The sequence below is a fragment of the Pseudorasbora parva genome, chromosome 16 (assembly GCF_024679245.1).
Source record: "Pseudorasbora parva isolate DD20220531a chromosome 16, ASM2467924v1, whole genome shotgun sequence".
Taxonomy (NCBI): Eukaryota; Metazoa; Chordata; class Actinopteri; order Cypriniformes; family Gobionidae; genus Pseudorasbora; species Pseudorasbora parva.
This window is the reverse complement of record NC_090187.1, coordinates 6,977,549-7,004,853: the sequence shown is the minus strand read 5'-3', so window position 1 is coordinate 7,004,853 and position 27,305 is coordinate 6,977,549. Positions and strand designations below refer to the sequence as shown.

Genomic DNA, 27,305 nt, shown 5'->3' with positions numbered 1-27,305 from the left:
AATTACTGGTTTTTTTTATACAAATTATATATTTTAAATAAATGCAGCCTTGGTGAGCATAAGAGATTATTTTAAAAGCATTACAAATCTTACAGATCCCAACATTTTATTAATTTACATTACAAATTATTTGAATTTAACTTTCTGCAAATCACAGAAAAAAAAGTTTGGGGTTGTTGTCCTCCTTGAGTATGAGCTTCATATTCTCACTATAATATGAACCATAAAAGCCTGATGTATCAAATATGATACTCAGCAAAAATGCATATGCAAACTGTTTTCAATATAGGTTCAATAAACTTTCATAAAAAAAATAAAAAATAATTCAGACTTGTATTTCATGTCACTCTTTCAAGATCGAAAATTGAGCTTATAACATGAATGAACGTGTTTAGGTAGTATTTATCTGCTACGGAAAGTGATAAACTGAATGTGCACAGACAGCCCATGACAGCCGTGACTGGCACTTGCTCAATTGGGTGAAAACCTGATGATGTAAATGACACGTATCCACCGGACATGCTCATGCGCTCGCATTAAAAACATGCACACGTGCTGTGAAGGATTGTGGATAAACAATAGAAGGTCATAAATGATGTAAAACTGTCATTTGCTCACAGATCGAAGAGAAGCAGCCAACTGTAATCCCCCACCAACCCCTTCACAGCCCATAATCAGCGTTTGACAGTGTGTATTGGGCACAGGAGGGCGCTGTACTTACCAGAGGATCAACACCATTCAATATCACTTCTTTAACATCCAGAGTCTCATCAATCACCTGTCAACACAGACAGGGTAGTCTCAGTTACTTCTTTGGGAACTGAAGATTCAGTCTGTGTGTGTGTGTGTGTGTGTGTGTGTGTGTGTGTGTGTGTGTGTGTGTGTGTGTGTGTGTGTGTGTGTGTGTGTGTGTGTGTGTGTGTGTGTGTGTGTGTGTGTGTGTGTGTGTGTGTGTTCTGTTAGATTACTGAAAGGGCGTAAGCGTAAAAATCAAGATTGAGGGGGATAAAATGATTGACAATTATTCTGTATATTAGAGTTGCATGTCCCCTCAAATTCTGTGACATTTTGGTGCTGGTTTACTGCTGTTTACAGCAATAAATACTGTGAGCAAATCCAAAATAATTCATGAGCTTTGATACAGTGACTATGTCCTTGTTTGAAGACATGGCTGGTTGCCTTTAAAAAACAAAAAAAAACAAGCATTTTCATTTTGGTATTATGCTATTAAACACAAAAATACCAAAACATGTGTGGTAAAACATTCAATAAAGGGCTAATCAGAGCATGTTTAAAGAGATAGTCACCCAAAACCTACGAACCGTAAAAAGATATTTTGAAGGATGTTTGTATCCAAGCAGTTTTGGTTTCCATTGACTTCCATAATATTTTCAATGGGAACTGAAACTGTTTGGTTATACCAACATTCTTCAAAACGTCTTCCGCAGAAAAAAGAAATACTTGTAGGTTTGGAATGACAAACGATGAGAGAATTTTCATTTTTGGGTGGACTTTACCTTTAATGTAGTTTAAAGGGTTAGTTCACCCAAAAATGAAAATTATGTCATTAATGACTCACTCTAATGTCATTCCACACCGTAAGACCTCCGTTCATCTTCGGTACACGTGTTTGTTTTCCACATTGAATCCGCGTTCGTGACTGTGCAGTGACGCTTCTGACGTGTTATCTGGTGAGCGCAAGCTTCGTTTATAGTCTGAGGGAGACTGCGCAGTCGCAATTGCGGATTGAAAACAAACCCGGAAGAGAAAACAATGCTGAATAAAGTCGTAGTTTTTGTTATTTTTGGACCAAAATGTATTTTCGATGGTTCAAGAGATTCGAATTAACCCACTGATGTCACATATGGACTACTCTGATGATGTTTTTATTCCTTTTCTCAACATGGACAGTATACCGTGCATACATTTTCAATGGAGGAGCACAAAGCTCTCTGACTAAATATAAAATATCTTAAACTGTGTTTCAAAGATGAACGGAGGTCTTATGGGTGTGGAACAACATTAGGGTGAGTCATTTATTACATAATTTTCATTTTTGGGAGAACTAACCCAGAACTTTGGGAGAACTTAAATGGCCTCTGATAGCGCCTTTGTGTGATTTCATAAAGACAAACATGCAGAAATATTGTACAAACAAATCAAGCCGAACATGAGTCACATTATTCAGCAAGATCATGCATTGCAAGCCTCCAGCTCAGCCCTTCACAACCACACGGGCTCTTGTGTGAGCTGCAAATAGAGGAGACCGGAATGTGACTGGGACACATGTGAATGAGGCATGCAATGAATGTTATGAATGAGATAAAATTTAAATAGAACAGATTTGTATTTCTGGAAGGAGATAGCATTGATTGCAAAGCAGCAAAAGAAGTGCTAAAGTTTAACGTAAGATTCGATTTTCTGCTTTGATTTAGCGGAGGCTATAGATTTTTAAATTAGACCCCAATTACAATATGACGAAAGGAAAACAGTCCTAAAAACAGAATTTAACATCTAAACAATATGACATCATAACCATTGACTGGCCAACATTTAAGTCAATGAGAGATTTTTTTTTTTAAGTTTGATGATAAATTTAAATACAAAGTTACAAAAAAAACAAAAAAAGAGAGCGAGCAATAACATTAGTTTTCAAGGAGCCAGCAGAAAATGTCAGAGAATCTGAAAAATCACTGCATTTGAAATTACCACCTCAGTTTACTTTATGAAAACAGGTAATAAATCATGAGGATATTCATGATTAGTTATTTAAAAGTACAAAACTGTCATGTTTAGCTGCTCACTGCAGGTTGTTCTGCCTATAAAGCTTTGGTTAAATGTTTTACTTTTTTTAATAAATAAAACAATATTTATTATAAAAAGGAAGCTAGAAATACATTTTAAATGCCTTTTTATTTTAAAAGAGGGTGGGTGACCATCATATTTAACGGGTCCTTGGTATCAAAACATTTAAAATGAACAAAAAAAATTGGAATAAGAAAACAAAAGCTACGTCAATCAAATGTTGCCTTGCAAGCGCCCAATAAATTCAGTTATAACTATGAGACCACAGTAATACACTATAAAGAATTCATCTAGATGTATCATGAAGGCATTTCTACATTTTATTATTAGCACTTAAACTGAATGTTTATAATAATCCTGTATTGTTCTTTTTATGTTAGTTTGTGTGATTGACATGAGAGTTGGCACAGTGTACACAACAGATCAGTAAAGCGTGTGTTGCTCAAGGCGGGCTGGTGGTCTCACCACATTTTCGTTGATCTTGCTCTTGCTGTTGATGACTTTTTCCTCTGCTCCAATCAGACCATCCAGACTGTTCATGCCAGAGCCTGCAGAAGGAAACAGCCAGCCAGAGTCAGGAAGAGTTGCAAACGTGCATTTCTGCATTAAATCAAACTCAAACGTTTACAATCATCTCTGTGATCAACAGTAGCTGGCATCAAAACCACAAACTGGCCAGAAACCTGCTGCCTTGCCATTTTATTTATTTATTTTCCAGCACAGTCAGTCAGGGGACGGCACACCAACAGACTTATTCATTAGTCATGCACTTATTACAGTGTGTGATGTAGAAGCTCCCAGTGAACCCAGAGTCCTCATGGATCAGTCCAGACAAGCTCAGCGCAAACATTCAGCACACAGTAAGAGGCGTGATCTACTGTGGTCAAAAGGTCTCTTCCTGGTAGAATTAGTGTCTTGAGACATCCTGTGAGCACTTGTTTCCAGTAACGGCTCTATAAATATACAGAATCGCCCTACATATTAAACAATTAAAGTCAACATGAAACTGCATTCATAACCCATTTTACTGCCACAATGTGACATTTCTGAATTGAATTTCTCAAGTCAAACGTGGTCGTTCCATTCCAGAACCAGGAATCAGGCCATTTGATCTTCTACCTGCTGGGAACTGAGACGGCCATCACGTGGAGGCTAATGGTCAAATTCACTCGAGAATACTGATGTATTCCAGTAGTGACACTTCTTCACGAACTGTGTTTTCTTCAAAATGCAATTTACTTTCAATAGTAGCATTTTACTACATTAACATTAAAAGGCCTTAAATCACTGCATTAAATGTTTACTTTTTTGAGCATTTTCCTACAAAGCAAAGGTTAAATACTTATCTGCCTATTAACCACCCCTTTTGAAAAAGAAGTGTGCTTAATTATATTCAATGTGCACATGTAGTGTACTTCAAATCCTAAAGGTATATTTTTAACTACTTGCAGATAATATAATATTGAAATCAAAAGACAAAGACTTTCATGACTGCTTCTTAACACACTTAAGTAAACTTTTAAAAGGTGCATTTTCTAAAAGTTAAATGATAAAAGTATACTTATTATGATGTGTTGACTAACATACTAAGGCACATGTGAAGTATTTGATTATAATTTTAACTGTAGTGTGTTATTTGATATTACATTAATGTCATATCATTGCAAATGTGCAATTAATAATTTATAAATATATTAAAATACATGACATACAAGTTTCAATAGAAATGACATCGAAGTACATTTTAGTTAACGATGAATTCTTGTCAGTACTTTTTGACACCAGAACCCGGAAGACTGATTCCTTTTACATTTTCCTGTTTTATCTAGTTACTTATTAGAAACGTACGTCTTCTAAAACAAACAACTGCTTCTAAAAAATGTTCATGTAACAAAACCAAAACATCAAAGTACCGTGACGTTTAGCACAGGCTTTCTTTTACTCATTCAAACCCCATTACAAAATCTCGAGGGAATCAGCGGTGAATTTGTGTTGACTTCATCCCAGCACTACTCTGTTTCAAAGACAATAGAAGCAATTATGAAATTTCAAATAAAAATGTCCTTAAGTGTGTCAAAAAAAAAGCACTGAAGTTCAACAAATTGCATTTAATATGAATTTAAACTATTAAACCTTTTCATTTAATTGTAAACAACATGCAATTAAGTGACTGAAAACATTACTTGCAGCACGCACTTAATTATATTCTTTTAAAACTATATTTTTCCAAAATAACTTGTTTAAAAGGAACATATGATTAGATATATATGAATTTAAAACATTAAACAGTGTAACTAGCATATTTTCTATTGTAAAACAGTGGAAAACATTCTATGGCAATGCTGGAAAATTCTAAAGACACCTGGCACAAAATGAGCCCCGGTTGCATAATACCACGCCGGAGAAACCTCATTGGTTGAGAGATGAACAATACCTTTCACCCACACTCATTGTTTGACTGTCAAAGCAGCAGGTCACCACCACTAAAAGATTAACTATGTTCAGCGGCAGTCACAAGGTCTGGAGAGAAGCGCTTGCAGCATAACCATGCACGACTGAACCACTAACCACCAAAATACACAGACACAGGCCAAGGCAAAACAGTCAAAGCTACAACTACTAATACATGGAGGTGAAGTGTGTAACTACGAAAAGACTTCACACATGAGATGAGACAACAAAAAGACCAATCAGATATGGATATTTATGGACAAGAAAACATGGGTGTTGTTTGCCTGTGCTTACCACCGCAACGTTAGCATGTTGTGGGTGGTTGTACAGTGTTGCTATACAGTTTCTAAGGCATTCTGGGTGTTTTTTTAGCTAGCTGCTAAGGCTTTGCTAAGTGATTGCTAGCCAACTCATGTAAAGGAGCCCATCCTCAAGTCCGTCTGCTAGCTACAAGTGCCCCTTTTAATGTAAGTTACATAATTTAAAATCATCCATCAGACAAAAAGCCTTCTGATCACCATTTTAAAAAGTAACAGCACACCATTCTTCAGCAAACTACATGATTTGAAGAATTATTAATGTCTGTAGAACAATCAGTACAAAATATAATCTAAAGCTTATTATTCAAGGTTAAGTGGTTGTCTCAATTCCTAACCTCAAGTATAAGCAATGGGAATAGTGAAGTGCAAGCTTTTCAAGCACCACTAGTAATCTAAGAGCAGGTATTATAGGTGCACATGGGTGGGACCACAAGGTTAAATGGTAAACAGGTTTATGTTCCAATTGTACAATCTGGGAGCAAAAGCTAGCTGTGGGTAAGTTGAAAAAGCAGTCCTGCAACAGAACTACTAAATTAACGAGCTCATATCATGAAAAGCCAAGATAACTGGAGAGTGACGAGAGAAGGCCCAATAAGTAGCAAATGAGTCCTAAGGATCTGCCCACAGGGAGCTGGGGCTGAATCAGGTTATTTGTCTTCCTGACACAGGCAGGTAGTGAGGCAGCCATAACTGCTTTAGCACCACACAGCACATTTACACTGGACTCATTCTCCGATCCAAATAGCTAATTAGCTTAACAAGCTGCTTGGACTTTTCATTAGGCAAAGCTCTTCTGGCCAGACATTGAGGGATGGGATGTTTGGTCTCTCCTTCTGAGGGAGTGACTGAGAGAGGAAATTAAGAACAAGATGGCTAAACAGGGCTAAAGGGACCGACAGAGCAAAACCATGTGGTGGAAATACAGTAAACGTATGAGGATAGATGGGAAGATGTATGAAAGTAGGGCTGGGTAAAAATTCTCACTTGAACCATCTAGATTAGTAAAATCCCAAAATAAATATCCTTAAATAATAACAACAATATAATTTGTATTATGTTTATAAAATAATTATATAATGCATATAAAAAAATAAAAAATAATAATCCAGGACATGGTCATGGAACCCTGCACTTTATGTGTGTGGATTACTTTTATTTTTTACTTTTTATTTTTACATTTAGCATTGCTTTAAAAAAAAAAAAAATAATAGTTTTTAATATGCTCCTTAATCATAACATGCAGTCACAGTGCACGTAATGTACTATTGTCTTCATGAAAAATGTGTAAAAAAAATAAATACATTCTAAACTGAATCTATATTGGATGTAATAAAAGTATATATATATATATATATATATATGTAAAAGAGTGTAAAATTATGATTTAATACCCAGCCCTATATGCAAAAAATAATCATAATAAAAAAAGAACAAACACAACATTTAGGAGGCTGAAGAGGGGAAGAAAAGAGAAACAGAGAAAAGCAGCAAAGACCCACCTTTCTTGAAGGCACGGGGGGGTTCAGAGAGATCGCCTAGGCATTGCATATAAGCAAAAGACAAAACAAGAAAAGATTGAAATAGAAAAAGAGGGGGAAAAAAACAGGTGAGTAAAAGAGAAGTAGTCAGGTTTATCAAGCTGTTTCTGCTGACGGACAGGAGAATCCCGCAGGGACAGAATGATAAAGAAAAACAAATCAAAGAACAGGTGAAAGAAAGAACCAGGATATGTTTCTAGACAGGCTTGTCATAATTAAAGCCCTCCGGGGCTCTAATGCGCTCATTATATTGCTCTTTTCTATATTGCACCTTAATTTCGAACATTTTGCCCTTTCCTTAAAAGCTTGGCAGGACGAGGCAGGACAGTGAACGAGCAGGACTGGGCTCTGAAAGAGAGAGATTTTCTAAGCACTTGGCTGCAGTGTAACGCCAGAGCCTCAGGCTTTATGACTTTAGCTGAGCTTCAAATGTCGTCATGTTTAAGGCGATGCCAATGGGGTTTCAGGCAAGCTTAGATAAGCAGAAACCTACAGTCAGAGTGCAATATTTGGACTTCAGGGTTTTATTCAGCATTTAGAAAATGTTAACGTGAATAGGCCTCATGTTGCCAGAGAGCTTCCCCAGACTGGCTTTGAGAGAGAAGCTACAAGCAAAGCTTTAAAACTGGCTCAAAACAGACACTTTAAACATGAGCCAGCCAGAGAAAAGGCCATAACAGTAATGTGTGAACTAGGTACTGTTGGCTGAGATTTTCCTGGAAAATTTCCAGGTCACATTTTACCTCAAAATAAGAATAAATATTATTTGAATGAAGAAAAACATATTTTAGAACCATTTAGATGATATGAGATGATATTTAGACTTTTTTATTTTGGGGTGATGTATGACATTATCAGGTTTTGTAAGATTCACTTTAGTGGTTAGTGGGTAAAGGTATGGTTACACTTACTGCTGTTTGTCAGATTTTTACAGGTGAAATGCAGTCACTTTAATATGAATCCACAAGTGAGGGAAAAAGATTTTACCAAAAGGATTTCACCAGGGGTTTAAGTTGGTTATGCGATTTCTGCAAAAGTGTCCCAAATCCAACCCATATGCGACATGGCTCTGTTTTATTCATAACAGTGTGAACAGCCTAAATCAGATACAGGTCTGATGTTTTGCAATGTGACCTATCAGTTTATTTTATGACTTTTGAGCACATGAATTTATGTGCTTTACATATCTCCTATTATATGATATAAATGAAACAATAATAATGTTCATATGGTAATAACAGTATAGTATTACAGATATGATATTCAATATTAGTTTTAGTGTTTTTTTGTTACTTTTAAGTGTTATAACTAAAATATTTAATTAATGTTAACGCAGAGAAATTGATTCATTGTGTAAATAATTTGACAGCCATAAAACGTAGTAATAATCTGCTTTCTCATTTATGTGCTGAATGCTTTCTACTGGAAACTCCTGAGTTGTCATAAGTAGAACACGCATTACAGAAGTAGTTGTGCAAGTAGTCCATTGAGAGCATAGTGAGCCTCAAAGGTCTGCCAGAGTAAATTTAGACTAGAAACCTACCCTCAGGTTCAGCGGGTGAGCCCAGAGAGTTGACCTGGAAGGGGCGGAAGGGCTTTCCTTCAAAGGCAGGAACCTCCACGCTCTCCTCAGAGGACACCGTGACATCAGGCTGAGACTCCGAGATGGAGGACAGGAACTGGTCCATTTCTGCCTTTTGATCCTGCAGAAGTTCATCTTAATTGGTAGATACAGAGAGGAACATGGTTAAAAACAGTAAATCGCAGGAGGGAAGAGTTGGAGGAAGGGATGTATCCCCAAAACCATTAAACGAGGCATGAAGCAGTCATAAACGCGATCAATTATCCATTACAAGGTTTCTGTACTGCTGCTTTTCCAGGCATCGGTAAAGATTAAAAAAAAAAAAATTCTAGAACTTCTCCAAACTTGCACAAACATTCTCCACAGAGTCTGGCTTTAAAACTACACGTCTTCACACACTAGTGGGAATCTGGAGGAGTCTTGACCCAGTTCTGTCAAACCCCACACACTAGTCTCATCTATACTACACAATGCCACTGCTCCTCTCGTAAAACGAACAAAGAAGAAGAAAAAAAATATGTAAGTGCAGAGGGGAACAGCTTGACTGTTTCAACCTGAAACAAAGAACATGGAGCAACAAACGCTTCAGAACCCTCTAATTTACTTTGATTGCAGTGAGATTTTTTCAAGCTGAGCGATAAAAAGAGTTGCCAAATTACACTTTGTGTGTGTGTGTGTGTATGATAGCTAATTACTGAAGCCAAGTTTTCATACAGGTGTAATTATCTTGGCATCTAAGATGCAGAGAGATTCTGCAGTTGTTTAGTGGACTAAAAGCTCACATCAGGACAAAAGAACACATAAAAATAGACCCAAAATCTTTGTACATCTTTTTACATGTTAAATCAAGGGTGTTTAAAAAAATTGCATTCAGAATTACATTTGTTGGTTGTTGTAAAAGCTGTTTTCTGAGCTCATGTGCACATTACCAAACCACATCATGCAAGATGGCTTGGTATAAAAGCAACCACAGATCTGTTCACAAATCCGTATTGTTATTATAGTGATATAAAGATGTTTCTCTGAGATTTCTCTCTCTCTCTCTCTCTCTCTCTCTCTCTCTCTCTCTCGCTCTCTCTCGCTCTCTCTCGCTCTCTCTCGCTCTCTCTCGCTCTCTCTCGCTCTCTCTCTCTCTCTCTCTCTCTCTCTCTCTCTCTCTCTCTCTCTCTCTCTCTGAAATGGATCGTTCACAATAAAGTCATAACATGCATTTAGAATAGAGACCCTTTAATTTCAAGCTGAAGTGAAATACCAGTAAATAACTACTCTACCCGTAATCCTGCACAGATATCCACCAATCAGAGAAGCCATTGTGACTATAGAAAAGAAACTCAGAAGGGTTCAGAAGTGACTGGACATTCCTATAAAGCAATTGATTACATATTAATCTAAACGCCGCACCCAGCACCATGGGCGGTGTCGGGATGTTCACTAACCATCAATCGATGCAAAGGCATTTTGAACTTCTTTTTACCCCAAGCGAAGAATGAAAAAGAACTGTGAGTATATCAGGGCCTTGATGTAATACATTCTAGTATTTTGCTATAATCTTCAAATATTATTCCCAAATAGTTTTATATTCTACTTTAGTTTATGTTGACCTCATAAAATAATTTAATCAAATCAAAGTTTGTAATGTTGTGATTCGTTTCAGAGATGCACTTGAAAATTGCAAGCAAACATTTCACTATCTTGATTTCTTGTGGTGGATATGTGGCAGACAGAAGCAGTGCATCCTCAGTGTTCACAATCAGTAGTAAAACCAAAAGGACAAAAACAAGACTAAGCATTGAAGCTGACGCCTTCCTTCGGGTATTAGTTACCTAGCAACAGAGGAAAATACCTGCCACTTTGTACTCAATGCAATGTTTATAATGCAAATAATATAATATGACAAAAGCAAAGTGGAATCAAAGTTTTAGTAAATTTATCAAGAGTTAAAGAAGTGAATGATTTGAAACAGTGTAACATAAAAAACTGACTCTTTGAACAGCTCCACCTTCAAACACCTTGTAAATTAAAAATGTTAACTTCACGAAGAGCATATCTTTTTCTTCATGTCTGCATAATCTCTCCAACTCTAACAATAACCATCAAACTACCAGTGAAAAAATCTATGCCAAAATATATTTAAAATGCACACATTTCATACTAAGCAACAACCAATTAACATATTTACTGATGCATCACCTGAGACTTTGTTATATAAACATCATAATTAAACTTTATTTGGAGCACTTTTTTATTGCACAATGCACATATCTAAGCCTAAATGTGTTATATATATTATATATATATATATATATATATATATATATATATATATATATTATTAAGGATAGTATGGTCTCTGTATGATAAAATCAAAGATATTTAAAGAGAATCTAAAATATACTTGCAGTAGTTCCAAGTGACAATCAAATATGCTTTTGCATTGCTTTAGTTGGACCTCTATTATAACTTATAACTTATTAACTACAGTAGCCTAATATTAAGTACAAAATTGGTTGTTCCAATTTAGCAGACATTAAGTATATGTATGTATATGTAAATGTATTTGTAGTATACTTAGCATAACATAAATGTATTTAACTATACATAATATTTATATTATGTATAGTAAAAAATTATATTTATTTTTCACTAGGGACGCTTGTTGCATGTGTTCAAAAAGTACATTTCCAGCATTTTCCAAACCACCATCCTGATCCAGATGTCCACACTTACCAATCTCATCCTGGATCTCTTCTGCGACGTATGGCACCTTGTAGAGCAGAGACAGGCTCTGGTTCATCCTCTCCTCGATAACCCGCAGGTGGGTCATCACCTAGGAAACACAGACACACACTTCTAAAACAGAGGTTGACATACGCAAGATGATATTTAGAAAAAAGACTCCATTCCACAAGATGGAACAGGTCTGTGATTGTTTTAAAGGGCAAGTAGCGTTGGATGGATTGCGAATCAAAAAAACAAAAGCTTTGTGTGATCTTGTTGCGTAAATGTTGAGGAGAAGAAACGAGTGACTGTACGCTGTAAAATGTCTGTGTATGAAGAACCACGCCTGTTCTTTTGTTGTCACAAAATTTGTGTGCAATGCTCAAAAACCAGCAACAGATGGCAATGAAGGGCTTATATATGTTTATACACATATTGCTCTAAAATGTCCTTGTAGACCCTCTAGGCACCCATCTGGACCTCAGAAAGTTCCTGCATACTGTTTTTAGCTGTCGCACAGTTAGAAGTAAGAAGGTTTATGTTGGTCTGCCAGTCATACCTGGACTTCAACTTATTTGAGAGGAGATGCAAAAATAGACTGTACTGCTATTTCTCAAACACAGTTATATAAAGCACAGCTCCACAAGTCACCGGTGTGACTGCTATTTTTTGTTTAAACACTAAGTGCATTTATAAGACCTACAGTACACGAGACTCGACAGTTGATAAAGGGATACTTCACCCAACAATGAACATTTTGTCATAATTTACATATCTTCATGTAATATACATAACTATGTTTTCAGTGGTTTATAAACATAATTCTATCTACATACACTGCAGGTCCCCTTACGGTGAAATCGCCATTTTGCGGCATCGTGTTTCTATGGTAGCCCTAAATGGACAAACTTCTCTACAGAGCGCTCGCTACTCTCTGCGGTCTCAGACAACAACATTTTTGTCCTGTGAGAGCCACTGTAGCTTCTCTGTGCTTCGAAAGGGAGGGGTGAGCGGTGATTATTATTCACAAACTCACTGCTAAGAGCAGCTAAAATTTACACAGTGCACCTTTAAGAGGTCATTTACGAGACACGAATATTCTAAAGTTTGTAATGAGAACAATCTTAAGAAATCTTTTGGGGAAAAAATTAATATTATTAAAATGATATAAGTTAGAAAACAAGAAAATAGCATTCATTAAGATGATTTTTCTTAAGAATGCTTTATGAATCCGCCCTCAGAACTAGAAGTTTGCCCCTAATTAAATCTGGAATAAACAGGAACTGCTATCAGTCAGTAAACAAAAACACAAGACATAAACTGTTGTTTCATTTCCCATGATTCTCAGATCAGTGCACACCTCTGGGTCTGTGCCACGTCCTGTCTCCCATGACAAACATCAATGCTGACTGAGGCTAGTCTGGAATGTAAATTATAAAGCCACACCATTGGCTCAGACTTAAAGACCAGTACCATAAAGTTACAGCCAATCAAATTGCTAAGTTTGATGTTACACAAGAGCAGTGTAGTGCTAATCTCTCATATAATGTTTGAAGAATAGAATCCAGTCACACTAACTTGCTAAAGGACAATCCTCTCAACTTCTGAACACTGTATATAAACACAAAAAAACACGTTCAGTTCCAAAGCTTAAAGGGGAAGTTATTTCTGTGCCACTAGCAGCATTAGTTAGAAAGAAAAAATAATTTAAAAAAAACTTCTACTTTGGTATCTACTATTATTTACCACAGTTTTTACACCTCTTTGGGAAATCCTCCTATAAATGGCTCATGGTCGTTGAATATTAAGCAGGGCCCAAAAGGCAAGTAAAACTGCATGCAAGGTGAGAAAAGATCAAAGGAAGTATTGGATTTAGCAATAAAGGGGGGCAGCTGGGCCGGCACTGACCTGGGACTTCATCTGGGCGGCCTTCTCAGGGTCCACGGCCAGGACGTGCTGGTAGTGGCGGATGGTGTGCTGACGATCCTTATTCTCGGCACGCATGTACCTCTTCAGAGCCTGAAGGATCCGGTGGGGCTGTGGAGACACAGAGAGAGGAGCTAAATTGACCACAAAAGAGAGAAAATAAAAGGCAGGGTGAGTCAGGTGGACGTCTCTTTACGAGTTGGCTGATCCGTGAATCAGCACTAGGATCAAAGAGCCGCAAGACAGAGAAATAACAAGAGGATTAGCAGAGATGCTGAAAATGAGCCTGCTTGTGCGAGTCCGGCTCTGGCTCTCTTCGTGCAAATCATTTCAGGGGATTAAACATTACATAGGTGCCAAATTCAAATTAATATCTTAAGTAACTGAAGCCGCCCTTGCTGTTATGAGCTTTCAGCGGGATAATAGAGGACAGGTAATCCGCCACCATTAAATCACACCGCACAGGGGAAAGACAACCATCGCCCATCAGAGACTTAAGTACGAGTCTTGTAATCCGGTCATTATGAGATGAGAACAGTCCTTGAAGGAATCACTTATCTCTCAAAGTTCTTTTACTCACTCACAGAGACAAAAATAATGCCATCAACACCTGGTATTAAAATGCATCTCAAATGCATCTCTTTTTCAAGGGGTTATCGGTGGGCCAATGACATGGCGGATCCTTTAAATACATGCACATGCAATTTATATATTCAATGACTCAAATACACTATTAACATCTTTATATAATTCGAAATTTAAATTCTGTGATATTTTTTGGCAGGTATAAAGTCAAAGTAAAAAAAAAAAAGCCTCATTAAATAACATTTTGGTTAAGAAAAAGATTGGTAGAACCTTTTATAAAAATAAAAAAACACCAAACCAAAGCGGGTTGCAGACATGAATGACTGTCAAGATCAACAGGTCTCTTAAAAGATCAGATAATTCAACATTTTTATAGCAAGGCAAATTAAGTTTAGGCTGTATTATTGTATAATAATTGAAAATTAATAACTAATAATTCATGATAATTAACACATTGAGGGTATAACAAAAACATGTTTAACTTTTCCCGTTCCAGGGTATTTGAAAAAGTCTGTGTATGAATATTTGAAAATGCAATATATCAAAAGAAAAAACAGCCTATCTGCTCTTAAACAACAACAAAAATATTCTAGCTTCATGTATTTTTTTTAATCAACACTTGAATGTGGGTAAGTTTCATAAAAAAGCAACATTTTGAGCAAAAATCTGAGAAAATCATGTTTTTGTCAAACATAGATGGAGTAGATTGAGTCCCTCAACACCCCCAAAACTTCACGGTCCTATAGTATCTCTTCCTGGCTCTACATTTCATTCAGTAATATTAGGTAGTTTTGACTTATATGCTAGTTAATGTTGATGACCTTATTGTTTTACATATGCATCTTTTAAATATGCTATTGTAAGTTTCTGCTACTTTTTTGCTTGTGTTTTGATCAGGAGGATCCTGTATTTTTTCAGAAAGTAAAATCCTTTATTTAACCAGGAGATCCCATTGAGATATTATATCTCTTTTTCATCTATTCTTCCAGGGAGACCTGGTCAAGACAGCAGCACAGAGTTTCATACACAAATAACCACAAAAACAATCATCATACAAAATAATTCATAAAGTTTAAAATCAAGAAAAGCACTTACAAGACTTGGTTAAAGCACTTCGCAAAAGACATTTAAAAATACTCAGAGGTGTCAGTAACTAAAATATAATTAACTATATTTTGCAGATCGTTCCAAGCCCAGGGAGCATAAAAAGACAGGCCCTGTGTCTCAATCAGCTCCTTAGCTCACTAGTCAGGGCACTGATCAGGACATAAGTCAATAGGCTGACTCCCTGATCAGTGCCCTGACAAGTGAACTAGGGAGCTGATTGAGACGCACCCAAAGCATGTTTCCAAATTCTGAATATACCTTTGGAACTTTTAATCGAATGTGCGATAGGGATCTAGTACAATAACTATTTATATACAAAAGCTAAAAGATTTGAAATATAAGAAGGCAATTTGCCTAGAAGTGCATTAGCAAATGAACATGAGCTCTCTCTATATATTTGCAATAATACATATGCCAAGATATGTAATAGCGCCCCCAACCGTATAACAGTGAAAACACAGAAAGCTAGAAAATTCTGTCAATGGCGAGGAAAGAGTTAACTGATGGTTACACCACATTACACTTTTATGTAATTAAATTAAATATTTTCTTGAAAATGGTATAAACGTTTTTCAAAACCATATGAAACCAACATTAATACATGAGTACATTTCTAATTTCTAGGACATTTATTTGTCATTTATTTTCAACTACCTCAGTAGGCGGTTTAAGTTAGAGGATAACAAAATGTTGCATTTACCCCTGCATTTAACATTCACCAAGAAAAGGGTGTTGTTAATATCATTTTTGTGTTGTCTCACCCTTGGTGGATCAGCCTGTAGAGCGGCTAGGTAGTTCTCCAAGGCAAGACGACGCCGATCGTTCAGCATTGCCTCTACCCTGGCAAGGTGAGTCTCCACCAGCTGCTGTTTCTCACTGGCTGCTTCCTCCTCAAGTGACTCCACCATAGCCTGGAAGTGCTGAAGAGAGAATAATAAAACCCTAATAAATAAACAGTCACATCTTGTACGATATGTCCTCTGGCATGGAAGATAAGGTTTACCTGGATCAATGTCTGTCTCTCAGCTTTGGGTAGGTTCCTGGCCTGGCTCTCGGCCTCCTCCCACTCCTTTCTCACCTGATGGGAGCAACATACAAAAAACTTCAAGGGTCAAACAGAAACAACTCTATAACAGTTGGGGATGTCACATGAACACTCTCATATCTAAATGTAAATGTGACCTCTCACTCACTCTCTCCATGCGGTTGCGGTGTCTGATCTCGAGTTGCTCCTTGGCCTTCTGGAAACGGCTGTGCTCTTTATCATCTGCTGGGGTCTCGAAGTACACATCCACATCATCTGTGGGTTGAGGGGTGGGAGGCATAGCTGAGGAGGAGAAAGAGAGCGAGTTTGTAAGTAGGTGGTGCATAAGCCTTCTTCAAAACACAAGCTAGGCAGCTTTTTAAGACATCACAGATACACTGCATAAATGTAGGCTGTTGCTCATACTAGCAAGGCAGCAAATTATTATTACCTTTTTGGCCAATACGGAAATGGCAATCTTATAATGCATTGTGACAAGCTGAGTGAAAAGTTTCAGAGTTGAGGGAAATGTCAATTAAATATCCTCATTTAGTGCTAAAGAGCATCCATAAACTTTTTTTATCATGTTTGTTTATTGCAGTATAAAGTTGTTAGCTTAGCAACTCAAAGAATAACAATTGCATCCTTTAAATCCATAGGGAATTGATTTTGAACAATAACTTGTTTACTGTGAGCTATGAGCTTTTTAATCTGATATATGATATATGTTCTAGTTGAAGCCATCCGTCAGCATCATTTCATTATTTATTTACTTTCCTGGTTTGAAAACTACATTACCCATGATTCTGCAGAGAAATCTCCAACAATCAGAGAACAAAAAGCAAATCAAGCCAAAATAACTTTTTAGCACCCGCCCAGTACCATAAAGCACTATGAATGAGTCGATTTTCCTGCCCTTCTACTTAACTACTTAAATATTTGTAATGTGTATTTTACAATAAATAGTTCATGGGAAGAGTGCTATTTGAGAGGTGCAACCTCGAGTGACCATTAGTCAAGTGTTTCAAATCAGTCAGTTTTATGAGGATGTGATTATGAGGGTTAGGAGGACGTTTTAGAGGACAGCCAGTAGACCGTTAAAGTGATAATATAGTTCACACAAAAATAAGAATTCTGTCATTATTTAATCACCAAACAGTTGATGGGCCTCATTAACTTCCATAGTATTTTTTTTCTATACTATGGAAGTCACCATCAACTGTTTGGATACCGACATTACTCATAATATCTTCGTTTGTGTTCAGCAGATGAAAGAAATTAATACAAGTTTGGAACAAGTTGATGGTGAGTAGATGACAGAACTTTGATTTTTGGTTGAACTATCCCTTTAAGACCCCGATATACTTCAAGCGAAATAAACAGACAATTTCGAACTAAATCAGGCCAAAACAAAGTTTGTTTTTTGTTTGTTTCTGTGGGTTCCAAACAGCTAGCCAAAGCAAACTTTCCTGGCCGGTAAACACCTCTGAACTACCATTGGTCTGTGGCGAATGTGGCTCTGAGGCTCCACCTTCTTCATGTGGAAATCTCTGGTTCATTCGTTCTGTTCAGTCCCTCAAGGTCAGACCTCCATGAGTAAAAACATTAACACACTGGAGAACTGCTTTATAGTAGAAAAAGTTGTAATTTTAATTGAGAAAGAATAATTTTTCATTTTTAATACTGTAAATCTGCTTGCTTTAAAAAAATATATTGTTCAAGGTGGTATATATAGTCACCTAAAGGATTATTAGGAACACCTGTTCAAATTCTCATTAATGCAATTATCTAATCAACCAATCACATGGCATTGCAGTTGCTTCAGTGCATTTAGGGGTGTGGTCCTGGTCAAGACAATCTCCTGAACTCCAAACTGAATGTCAGAATGGGAAAGAAAGGTGATTTAAGCAATCTTGAGCGTGGCATGGTTGTTGGTGCCAGACGGGCCAGTCTGAGTATTCCAAAGTCTGTTCAGTTACTGAGATTTTCACACATAACCATTTCTAGGGTTTACAAATAATGGTGTGAAAAGGGAAAAACATTCAGTATGCGTTAGAGCTGTAGCAATACACTAATATCATGATACGATACGATACACAATATTCATCTAACGATTCGATACGATTCAATATAATTTGATACACTTACATCATTTTCTGAAAGATTTAAAGGGGACGGTGATTTTGGTGACATCTTGTGAGTGTTCCATTTACTTGGATTGAATTAATTGAACTAAAAACTAAATACATCCATTACACAATATATGTCTCTGACTGGACAGAGAGTCTACAGCTTGCAAATGCTGGATACAATTATGTGGTGAGAAAATTAGTTTAATTTATTGAAACAGTTCAAATTGTGCAAATTGAAATTGCGAATTGATAATACGCCCAATGGAAACGTGGCAATTTCGCAAAAACACCCATATATCGCAAAAACATTTTTCGCTCTCATGAGGTGGTTTTTCAGGCAATTCGAAAAAAGACATTTTCACCAAACTGCAATGGAAATGTTTTTTTCCGCATTTACAGATCACCCGGTGCGGTGACATATGGCCTATATATTATTTTTTCTACTCAATTGTGTCGTAATAAGATCTTATGTAGTTATTGGTTTGCTTCTTATTTGATATACAGACAATTAATTGATGAAACATCGATCAAAATAAAAATACAATTTATACAAAAGAAAATAATTTTTTTAAGAAAGACTTTCTAGAAAATAAAACTCGAAGTGGTCAAAATCATGTGTGACCCCCTAAGTCTCACGCATATTGCAAATCTTATATCTTACTCATGCTGCCTACTTTTCATAATCAACATATAAATTAAAACAATAATATTACAGGCTGATGTTTAGGCCTAAACGTAACCTATTTAGGTTCGTAGTCCCACGGCCAATAAAGGCGCCAACGTTTTTTCATTTTTTCTTCCTTTAAAACAGCGGAAACAACTTGCAATTCTCTGTCATTTTTAGCTATACAGATAAGTTCAAGACATAATTATAAATTATAAACTGTGTACTTTTATTTGTGGACTCTTTTTATTTTGCATGCACTCATTTCAAAAATTGCACGCTGTCTTCATTTCAAAAATTATTTTGTCTATTAAATGCCAAATCTTTCTTTTCAAAAGCATTTCTAAATTCAGTTCATATTTCCAACAAGCGAAATTTCTAGCCAAAATAACAAAAGTGGTAAAAACAAAAACAAACAAAAAACATTCGAGTTACCATGCAAAATTCAAACATTTCGCTCTTCTCTACGTGCCTCAACCTGGCGCGCGTAAAAGTCGATCATTCTTTACAAATGATGGTTTGTTTGGAGAGAAGACGAGAGAGTTCTTTATTAAACTCATAAAAGACAATAGAAGTGCAGAAATACTGGATTCTAAACACAGAAATGCCACATTATCATGAAGATCTTGAAGCCCATCTGACACACACACACCTTATATTCGTGTCGCGTAAGTAACCTTCCTAAGGGGCTTTCCTTGCCATTAATGCTTAACACACGTCTCCTTCCAATAAAAATAATGGCTAGTGCGGTGGATGGTATATACAAACCTACAAAGTGCCATCATTTTGGAATGACCTATCACGAGAGGAAAATAATACGTTTTAGTCGCATAATTGCGCCTATGAAAACGCTGTCATTTTGCAATCGTTTTTTATCGACATTTAAGAAATATCGCAAAAGTTTTGTGCAAATCTTTAATAGAAATGCGGCTAGTGAAGACTGTAGCTTACAAGCTTTTGAAAAGAAAATAAAGTGCAGTATTGCAATTAACAATGGAGTTTTAAAAAACACTGTTTTATTCTCAAAGTATTATAGTGACCATAATGTGTTAATATGCGCCAGGAGTTATGATTATGAAAATCGGTATCGGTACCTTTTGATTGAAATATGCGCGTCATTTGCTCCCATTCATAAAAAACTTCTCTGTGGTCATCATGGTCATCATCATCGTGACAAAACAACATCCCTCAGGGCTTTTAGTTCGAATGTGTGCAGGTGTGGAGAAATATTGATAGATTATCATGTTTGAGTCAAATTTCTATACAGAGAACTATTATTTATTCAATCTTTATCCAAAATCCGTGGATGTATCATTATGAGCGCTGTATACTCTGATGTGCTGTTTTCAGTTCATACTGGCAGCCTGAGGGCACCCTGATGCACATTCAGTCCATATATTGAACTAATGAAGAAGTGACAAACCATAAACACACAATCACGACAATATATGGTTTGTCTGTTTTCTTTATGCCATGTTAGGTGTTTTCATAATAGATTAGGCCTATAATGCAATGCTATTCGACATAGCTTTTTTCTGTCAGATTTTTTGACCCGAAGTCCCACGAGATCACAGAAGATTATGTAAAACACTCGACTTATGAAGTATAAAGTGATATTAAGTAAGTTTGGAATAAAACATGATTTTAACCCTATGGGGTAAACACTGTGGATTTGAATGGGACTTATGTATCGATACTCGCCGCTAAAAAAACTATACTTTCTTGGGGGTAGATATTGATTTATATCGCAGAATCGATAAAATTGCTCGGCCTTAGTATGCATCAGTCCTATGGGCAAAAATGCCTTGTTGATGCTAGGGGTCAGAGGACAATGGGCCGACTGATTCAAGCTGATTGAAGAGCAACTTTGACTGAAATAACCACTCGTTACAACTGAGGTATGCAGCAAAGCATTTGTGAAGCCAAAACACGCACAACCTTAAGGTGGATGAGCTACAACAGCAGAAGACCCCACCGGGTACCACTCATCTACACTACAAATAGGAAAAAGAAGCTACAATTTGCACGACTTCACTAAAATTGGACAGTTGAAGACTGGAAAAATGTTGCCTGGTCTGATAAGTCTCGATTACTGTTGAGACATTCAGATGGTAGAGTCAGAATTTGGCGTAAACAGAATGAGAACATGGATCCATCATGCCTTGTTACCCCTGTGTAGGCTGGTGGTGGTGGTGTAATGGTGTGGGGGATGTTTTCTTGGCACACTTTAGGCCCCTTAGTGCCAATTGGGCATCGTTTAAATGCCACGGCCTACCTGAGCATTGTTTCTGACCATGTCCATCCCTTTATGACCACCATGTACCCATCCTCTAAAGGCTACTTCCAGCACGATAATGCACCATGTCACAAAGCTCCAATCATTTCAAATTGGTTTCTTGAACATGACAATGAGTTCACTGTACTAAAATGGCCCCCACAGTCACCAGATCTCAACCCAATAGAGCATCTTTGGGATGTGGTGGAACGGGAGCTTCGTGCCCTGGATGTGCATCCCACAAATCTCCATCAACTGCAAGATGCTATCCTATCAATATAGGCCAACATTTCTAAAAAAAAAAATGCTTTCACACCTTGTTGAATCAATGCCACGTAGAATTAAGGGGTCAAATACATTGTTAAAAAAAAAATTGTGTACTGTGCTAATTAATTGAGACTTCTTACAGCTCTTACAGGTTGTTGGCCTTGTTTGTTTCGTTGCTTCTATTGCTCTCCCCTTTTTTGTAAGTCGCTTTGGATAAAAGCGTCTGCTAAATTATTAAATGTAAATGTAAATGTATTAGTATGGTGTTCCTAATAATCCTTTAGGTGAGTGTATATATAAATGTGACGTGACTTTTGGAGTGCCGAAATGCAGAGCTTGTGCAAACATCCACATCAATATGATTAGATGCGTTATAAAGTTTCCCATCAATGTAATTTTTGTTGTGTGTTTATTTTATTGAAATGAAAGCATGCAGCACATATATTCATCTAAACCGCTGCTCACGTTTTTCAAACGTCTTTTTACCCCAAAGTGAAGAACAATAAAGAACTTTGCTGCGAGTGTATCAGGGCCTTTAGGGAGCTGACTATCTTTTGTAAAAAAAAAAAAAAAAAAAAAAAAAAAAAACTATAGAAACACATTTGTTAAAACATATTTACAGACAGAAACAGACAGATAGACAGACAACTAGACAGGTCCAAACGGAGCAAAGGAGGAGCAGCAAAAGGAGACCACTCATGTCAGACCAGGGGAGAATAAGCTTCCCACAGAGAGCTATGACTCTGGAGATGGCTTTGTAATTCCCATGATTCTGAGAGAATCAGACAGTCCTTCATTTCCCATTCCTTTCATCATGTCCTCTGAAAAGTGCTCTTCTGACAGAACTGCTCCCCCTTAGAATTTATCTTAAGAGTTACTGCACAACTCTGCACGCTATGATCAAGATATGAGCTGAAATCAGGTTTCCTTAGTATACAGATGGCAAGACCGACTTGACTACCCATAAGGCTGTGCACAAAAGGCAACATCAGACATGCATACTGATTAGAACTAACAGTCTACAGCATCTATACTGATAAGAGGACAAGAGAAACCTTGAATCATGAAGGTTACTTTGATAAAAATAAAAAAAACATCATATTAAAGCCATCCGTTTCTGTTGCCACAGGAAAACATGACTGATGGTTTCTACTCCTACACGAATCAAATACATCGGCAGATTAGAGATAAAAAAGACATACACCAAACGAAAGCAAAGAATGAGTAAAAAGGATGGGACAATGCACAAGCAGAAATAATGGGGGAAAACATATTAGACTCAATTAGATTTGATTAAATCAATAACACACACAAAAACATTAAAACATGACATCAGATGATGTTTTGCTTTAATAAAAGGCAACAATAAACGCGTTTAAAGGGTTAGTTCACCCAAAAATGATTTCATTAATTACCCTCATGACATTGGACACCTGTAAGACCTTTGTTCATCTTCGGAACACAAATTTTTGTTGAAAGCTGATGGCTGAGAAAGGCTTCAGATAGGCCTCAATTGGCATTCAGTACATTTCCACTCACAAGACCCATAAAGGCACTAAAACATCGATACAAAGTCCATCTCACTACAGTGGCTGTACAATCATTTTACGAAGCAACGAGAATAGTTTTTGTGCGCAAAAAAAATCTAAATAATGACTTTATCCGCCAAGTTACTGTCTTCTGTGTAGGTCTCGGGCGTGAACTCACGCGATAGCGGCGCTCCTCTTCTTCTGGGTCGTGTATTCGAACGGCGGAGCTGCGTCATATTCTCGTGCATGTGTCGAGTTCACGTCAATAACTTTGTGGATAAAGGCGTTATTTTGATTTTTGTGCGCACAATAACTATTTTCGTCGCATTGTAAAATTATTGTAGAGCCACTATAGTGAGATGGACTTTGTATCGATGTTTTTAGTGCCTTTATGGGTCTTGTGAGTGTGAATGTACTGAATGCCAATGGAGGCCTTTCTGAAGCCTTTCTCAGCCATCTGCTTTCAACAAAAATATCTTCATTTGTATTTCGAAGATGAACGTAGGTCTTACGGGTGTCCAACGACATGAGGGTGAGAATTTAATGAAATGTTTTTCATTTTTGGGTGAACTAACCCTTTAAGATTCCAATGTTAAATTACTACTACTACTACTAATAATAATAATAATGCTTAATAATAATTTAATGATTATTAAAATTAATTGTCTGCAAAATACATAATAACATTAATAGTCAATTTAGCTAGCAAAGTGTTCAAATTTGTAAAGCAACACAGAAAATTGCATTAACATAGAATGTATAATGCACATTTATAATGACTGACTGCGGCTCAGCCAATCAGAATTTTAAGTCTCAACCATTTGTTTCCCAAGGCTGCATTTAAAACATAGTTTTTAAAGCAGACTGTTTATGTATGCTAGCCTAGTGTTAGCATTGCGAGAGAAAGCAAAGGGGAAGCAGCAAGGCGGAACAGAAGGGGGCGGAGTCCTTGATGACGAGTGTGACTTACTCAAACGTTTGCACACGGCCATGCAGTACTCCTCTGAGTCGAAATTGTTGCGGTTGCCAGCACAGCCTCCGTAGATGAAGCGCACACACTTCCTCTGCTGCATGTCGAAGTGCCAGCGAGGCATAGAGGCACGGCAGGGGCCGGTCTCCGCCTCCAGAGAACACACAACTAACACAGGAGGGGAGGCGCAGTTAGAGCCTCCAGCCACCAGGAGCAGCAATCAGTAATGGCCTTAAACTATAGAACGCAACAGTGGGTCACGGTGATTTTGCCAAGACAGACATGTTTCAAGATCAACATTTTTTGATCCCGGAACAAAATTCCTGTCTGAAAATGTAGTCCTAATGCTGCATTCACATGGGGCATTGGCATTAACACTTGACGGAGGGCGTGTCTGAAACTTTGTGCTGACGCAGCAGTCATAGTGAAAACAGCCAATCATACTACTTTTCCAGTGTTGCATGAACACAATTAGCTAGCGTCTGCGCTAGGGAATTTGCATAGGCGGTCTGATTGGCTGACGTCTGCATTGCCGCTTGAAAACTTCAACTTCTGCTGCGAGCAACGTCTGGAATCCACAATTCAGTTCAGCAACGCATGACATCACCCATTCAAAGGAAATGAGAAGTGTTGACGCCAACGCCCCGTGTGAATGCAGTGTAACCCTATCCCTAATCTGATCACCTGCAACAGGGACCACACACTTTTCATTGGCTTTGGGTTCGAATGTATTTTTCCTATTTACTTTCTCCATAGATAATTCTAACTTGATTAACGTTCATTATAAGCTCACACTAGTTATGACTGTTATAACTAAAGCTCTTTTAAGTCAAGTGGATTCTGATTGGCAGTGAATGTTTTTTAATTGATCATCAGTTAGAAAAATATTTTTTATCGTTATAGCTGTGGTGTGGACTTTGCTTTCCTCAGATAATTAGAACGATTATTAAAACGTTACATTTGTCATTGTCTAATCCTGGCGTGAACAGCCCTTTCGTATAAAATCAACGAACTGCACTGCAAAATATTCAGATACATAAAAATATATAACAAGTATGAGAGTGTAGGGAAATTCATTTGATTACACGTTTCATGACCAGTGGGCACTGCTGAGCCCTACCATAATTTTGTTTCCATGGTAACAGTGACTTCTCTGATTGGTGCATTCATCTTTATCAGGATTCTGGGTAATGTAATTCTGGCAAAAGCATGCATGATAATAAAAAAAAGTTTAAAGAACTATATATCTTTACTTATACTTTACACTATATCTTTCTTGCAAGCTTTATACAATATTGTTAAAAAATAATTAATTTCTCTATGGAGAAAACAATTTTTTTACTAATGGAACCCGACTGTTGCGCTTTATAGGATGTAAAGACAATGGCAAACAATAAAATGTATACTTATAACATAAGAAAAAAAGGGTCAATAATGTAAGCCTCTATAGTGAACGGGATATGTATCAAATGAGTCGCTGTAATTGGACGCATTGTGGCTGTCAGGAAATAAATGAAGTGATACTGACCTTCCACTTCCTGCAGAGTTTTGTCATCATCCTGGCTCTCGGGGATGGCAGCTTTCTCTTTCTTCACATCCTTTTCCTCACTGTCTCGGTCATCCTCTTCATCTTCGTACACGTAGTGGTAGTCCTCTTCGTCTCCGTCATCCTCCTGCTCCTCCTCTTCTTCAGCTGTGTCCTCCTGAGTGGGCGGCTCATTGGCAACAGGCTCGCTAAAAATGAGATAGAAGGGCACAAGGAACATGATTTTGAGTGAATGCTAAATCTTTTTTAGTCTTTTTGAATCTCTTATTTAAATAGACAGAAGCAGTATCCCAAGCTACATCCTACTCATCATTTAAAACGGTAAAACTTAAACTGCTCTTTAAATTGGCAATATGCATTTACAAGCAACTTTTTAGGCTGTGGTCCACTGGAAAATGTAAGTCATGCAGGTTTGGAAAGCAATGAGGTTGAGTAAATGACAGGGAACTTTAGTATTGTTTCCTAAAATTAAACCATAAAAAAACATTTTCATTACTTGAAATTAACATGATCTGATATAAAAATATAACATCTAAACTAGCTAGTTGTTTAGAAAACATTTCTCATTTCCATTTCATTTGATTTCAAGTTTAAGTATTAAAATAACCAAAACTGGTAACACTTTACAATAAATCTCATTTAGCACTTTGGGATTGTTTTTAACTATGAAAAGGGCTTTACAAATAAAATATATTATTATTATTATTATTATTATTTAGTAATTAATACATAAGCTAACAATGAGCAATATATTTTGACAGCATTTATTAAAAAATTTTTACGTTGTTTATTTGTTAACGTTAAAAGGTTAAAAAGTGCATGTTCATGTTAGTTCAGAGCATTAACTGATGTTAGAATACAACTTATTTTCTTAATAATGTGGTAGTAATAAGACTTATAGATAGACTTAATGTGAAGTGTTACCATAAAACAATAACATACAAATTCTGGAAAAAAGCAAGAGGAGGCATGACAAAGAACTGACAGAGGCACAGTGTGATGAGAGGGAAGGAGAACATAGGAAACAGAGGGAGGGGAGAAGAACAGGTTGGAAGTTTTATGATTTATGGAAGTGAATCAAACAGCTGTCAGAGGTCAAAGGCATGGCACTCGAAAATATCCAGATGGTCAACCTAATTTATCCTACACAAACGCACACACAGCGTATGCTCACACACACACAATCTTTCAGCTACTACTCCTCAAAAATGATAAAACGTGACAACTCGCAGTCATACTGATACATCATCCTTTGATAAGTGTGCCAGGGGCGTTTGCTCTGAGGCGAAATTTGGATGCGTAAATAATTGACAATACAAAAATGATGTTTATCACTAATCTTAAATTGGAGATGAACCTCCATGCCTGAGACTTTGTTTAATGATTATATGTCAATGAAAAGAACAATCACTAGGAGTAAAAACTTTATAAAATAAAAAATATATAAAAGCTACACAAAATGTTTTTTTACTGTATTAAGTTATTTTTGAAGCAAAACATGTAACAAGGCTTGCCATGTGTTAAATGTACGCTTAAATGTTTATAGACCCTACCAGTAGTTTTTTTTTAAGTTAAATTTATTCAGCAAGGATGCATTAAACCAATCAAAGGTGACAGTAGATTTAGTTACAAAATATTTATATTTGAAAAAAGAAATGCTCGTCAAAAAAGATCCTACTAAAATGTATCACGGTTTTCCCAAAATATGAAGAAGCCCAACTGTTATCAACACTGATAACAAGACAACTGATAACACTGACAACACTTGAGCAACAAATCAGCATATTCGTATGATTTCTGAAGGATCATGTGACACTGAAGACTGGAATAATGATACCAATCACAGAAATAAATGACATTGGTAAC

General features: G+C 36.8%; 1 protein-coding gene across 5 annotated transcripts in view; it reads right to left on the bottom strand.

Annotated features, from left to right (window-relative positions):
* The window catches only part of aplp2 (amyloid beta (A4) precursor-like protein 2), a 91,664-nt gene that overhangs the window by 4,599 nt on the left and 59,760 nt on the right, over positions 1-27,305 (bottom strand). Inside the window, exons 6-16 of one of the 5 annotated variants that reach the window (XM_067419262.1) lie at positions 25,422-25,627; positions 23,894-24,061; positions 16,226-16,359; positions 16,036-16,110; positions 15,794-15,952; positions 13,323-13,451; positions 11,424-11,523; positions 8,658-8,831; positions 7,076-7,111; positions 3,271-3,353; positions 722-778 (exon numbers count right to left, since the gene is read on the bottom strand). In XM_067419262.1, coding sequence (XP_067275363.1) covers positions 722-778; positions 3,271-3,353; positions 7,076-7,111; positions 8,658-8,831; positions 11,424-11,523; positions 13,323-13,451; positions 15,794-15,952; positions 16,036-16,110; positions 16,226-16,359; positions 23,894-24,061; positions 25,422-25,627 — 1,321 coding nt within the window. The remainder of the gene's footprint in view (positions 1-721; positions 779-3,270; positions 3,354-7,075; positions 7,112-8,657; positions 8,832-11,423; positions 11,524-13,322; positions 13,452-15,793; positions 15,953-16,035; positions 16,111-16,225; positions 16,360-23,893; positions 24,062-25,421; positions 25,628-27,305) is intronic. The other 4 variants (XM_067419264.1, XM_067419266.1, XM_067419263.1 and 1 more) reach the window with 4 other exon arrangements.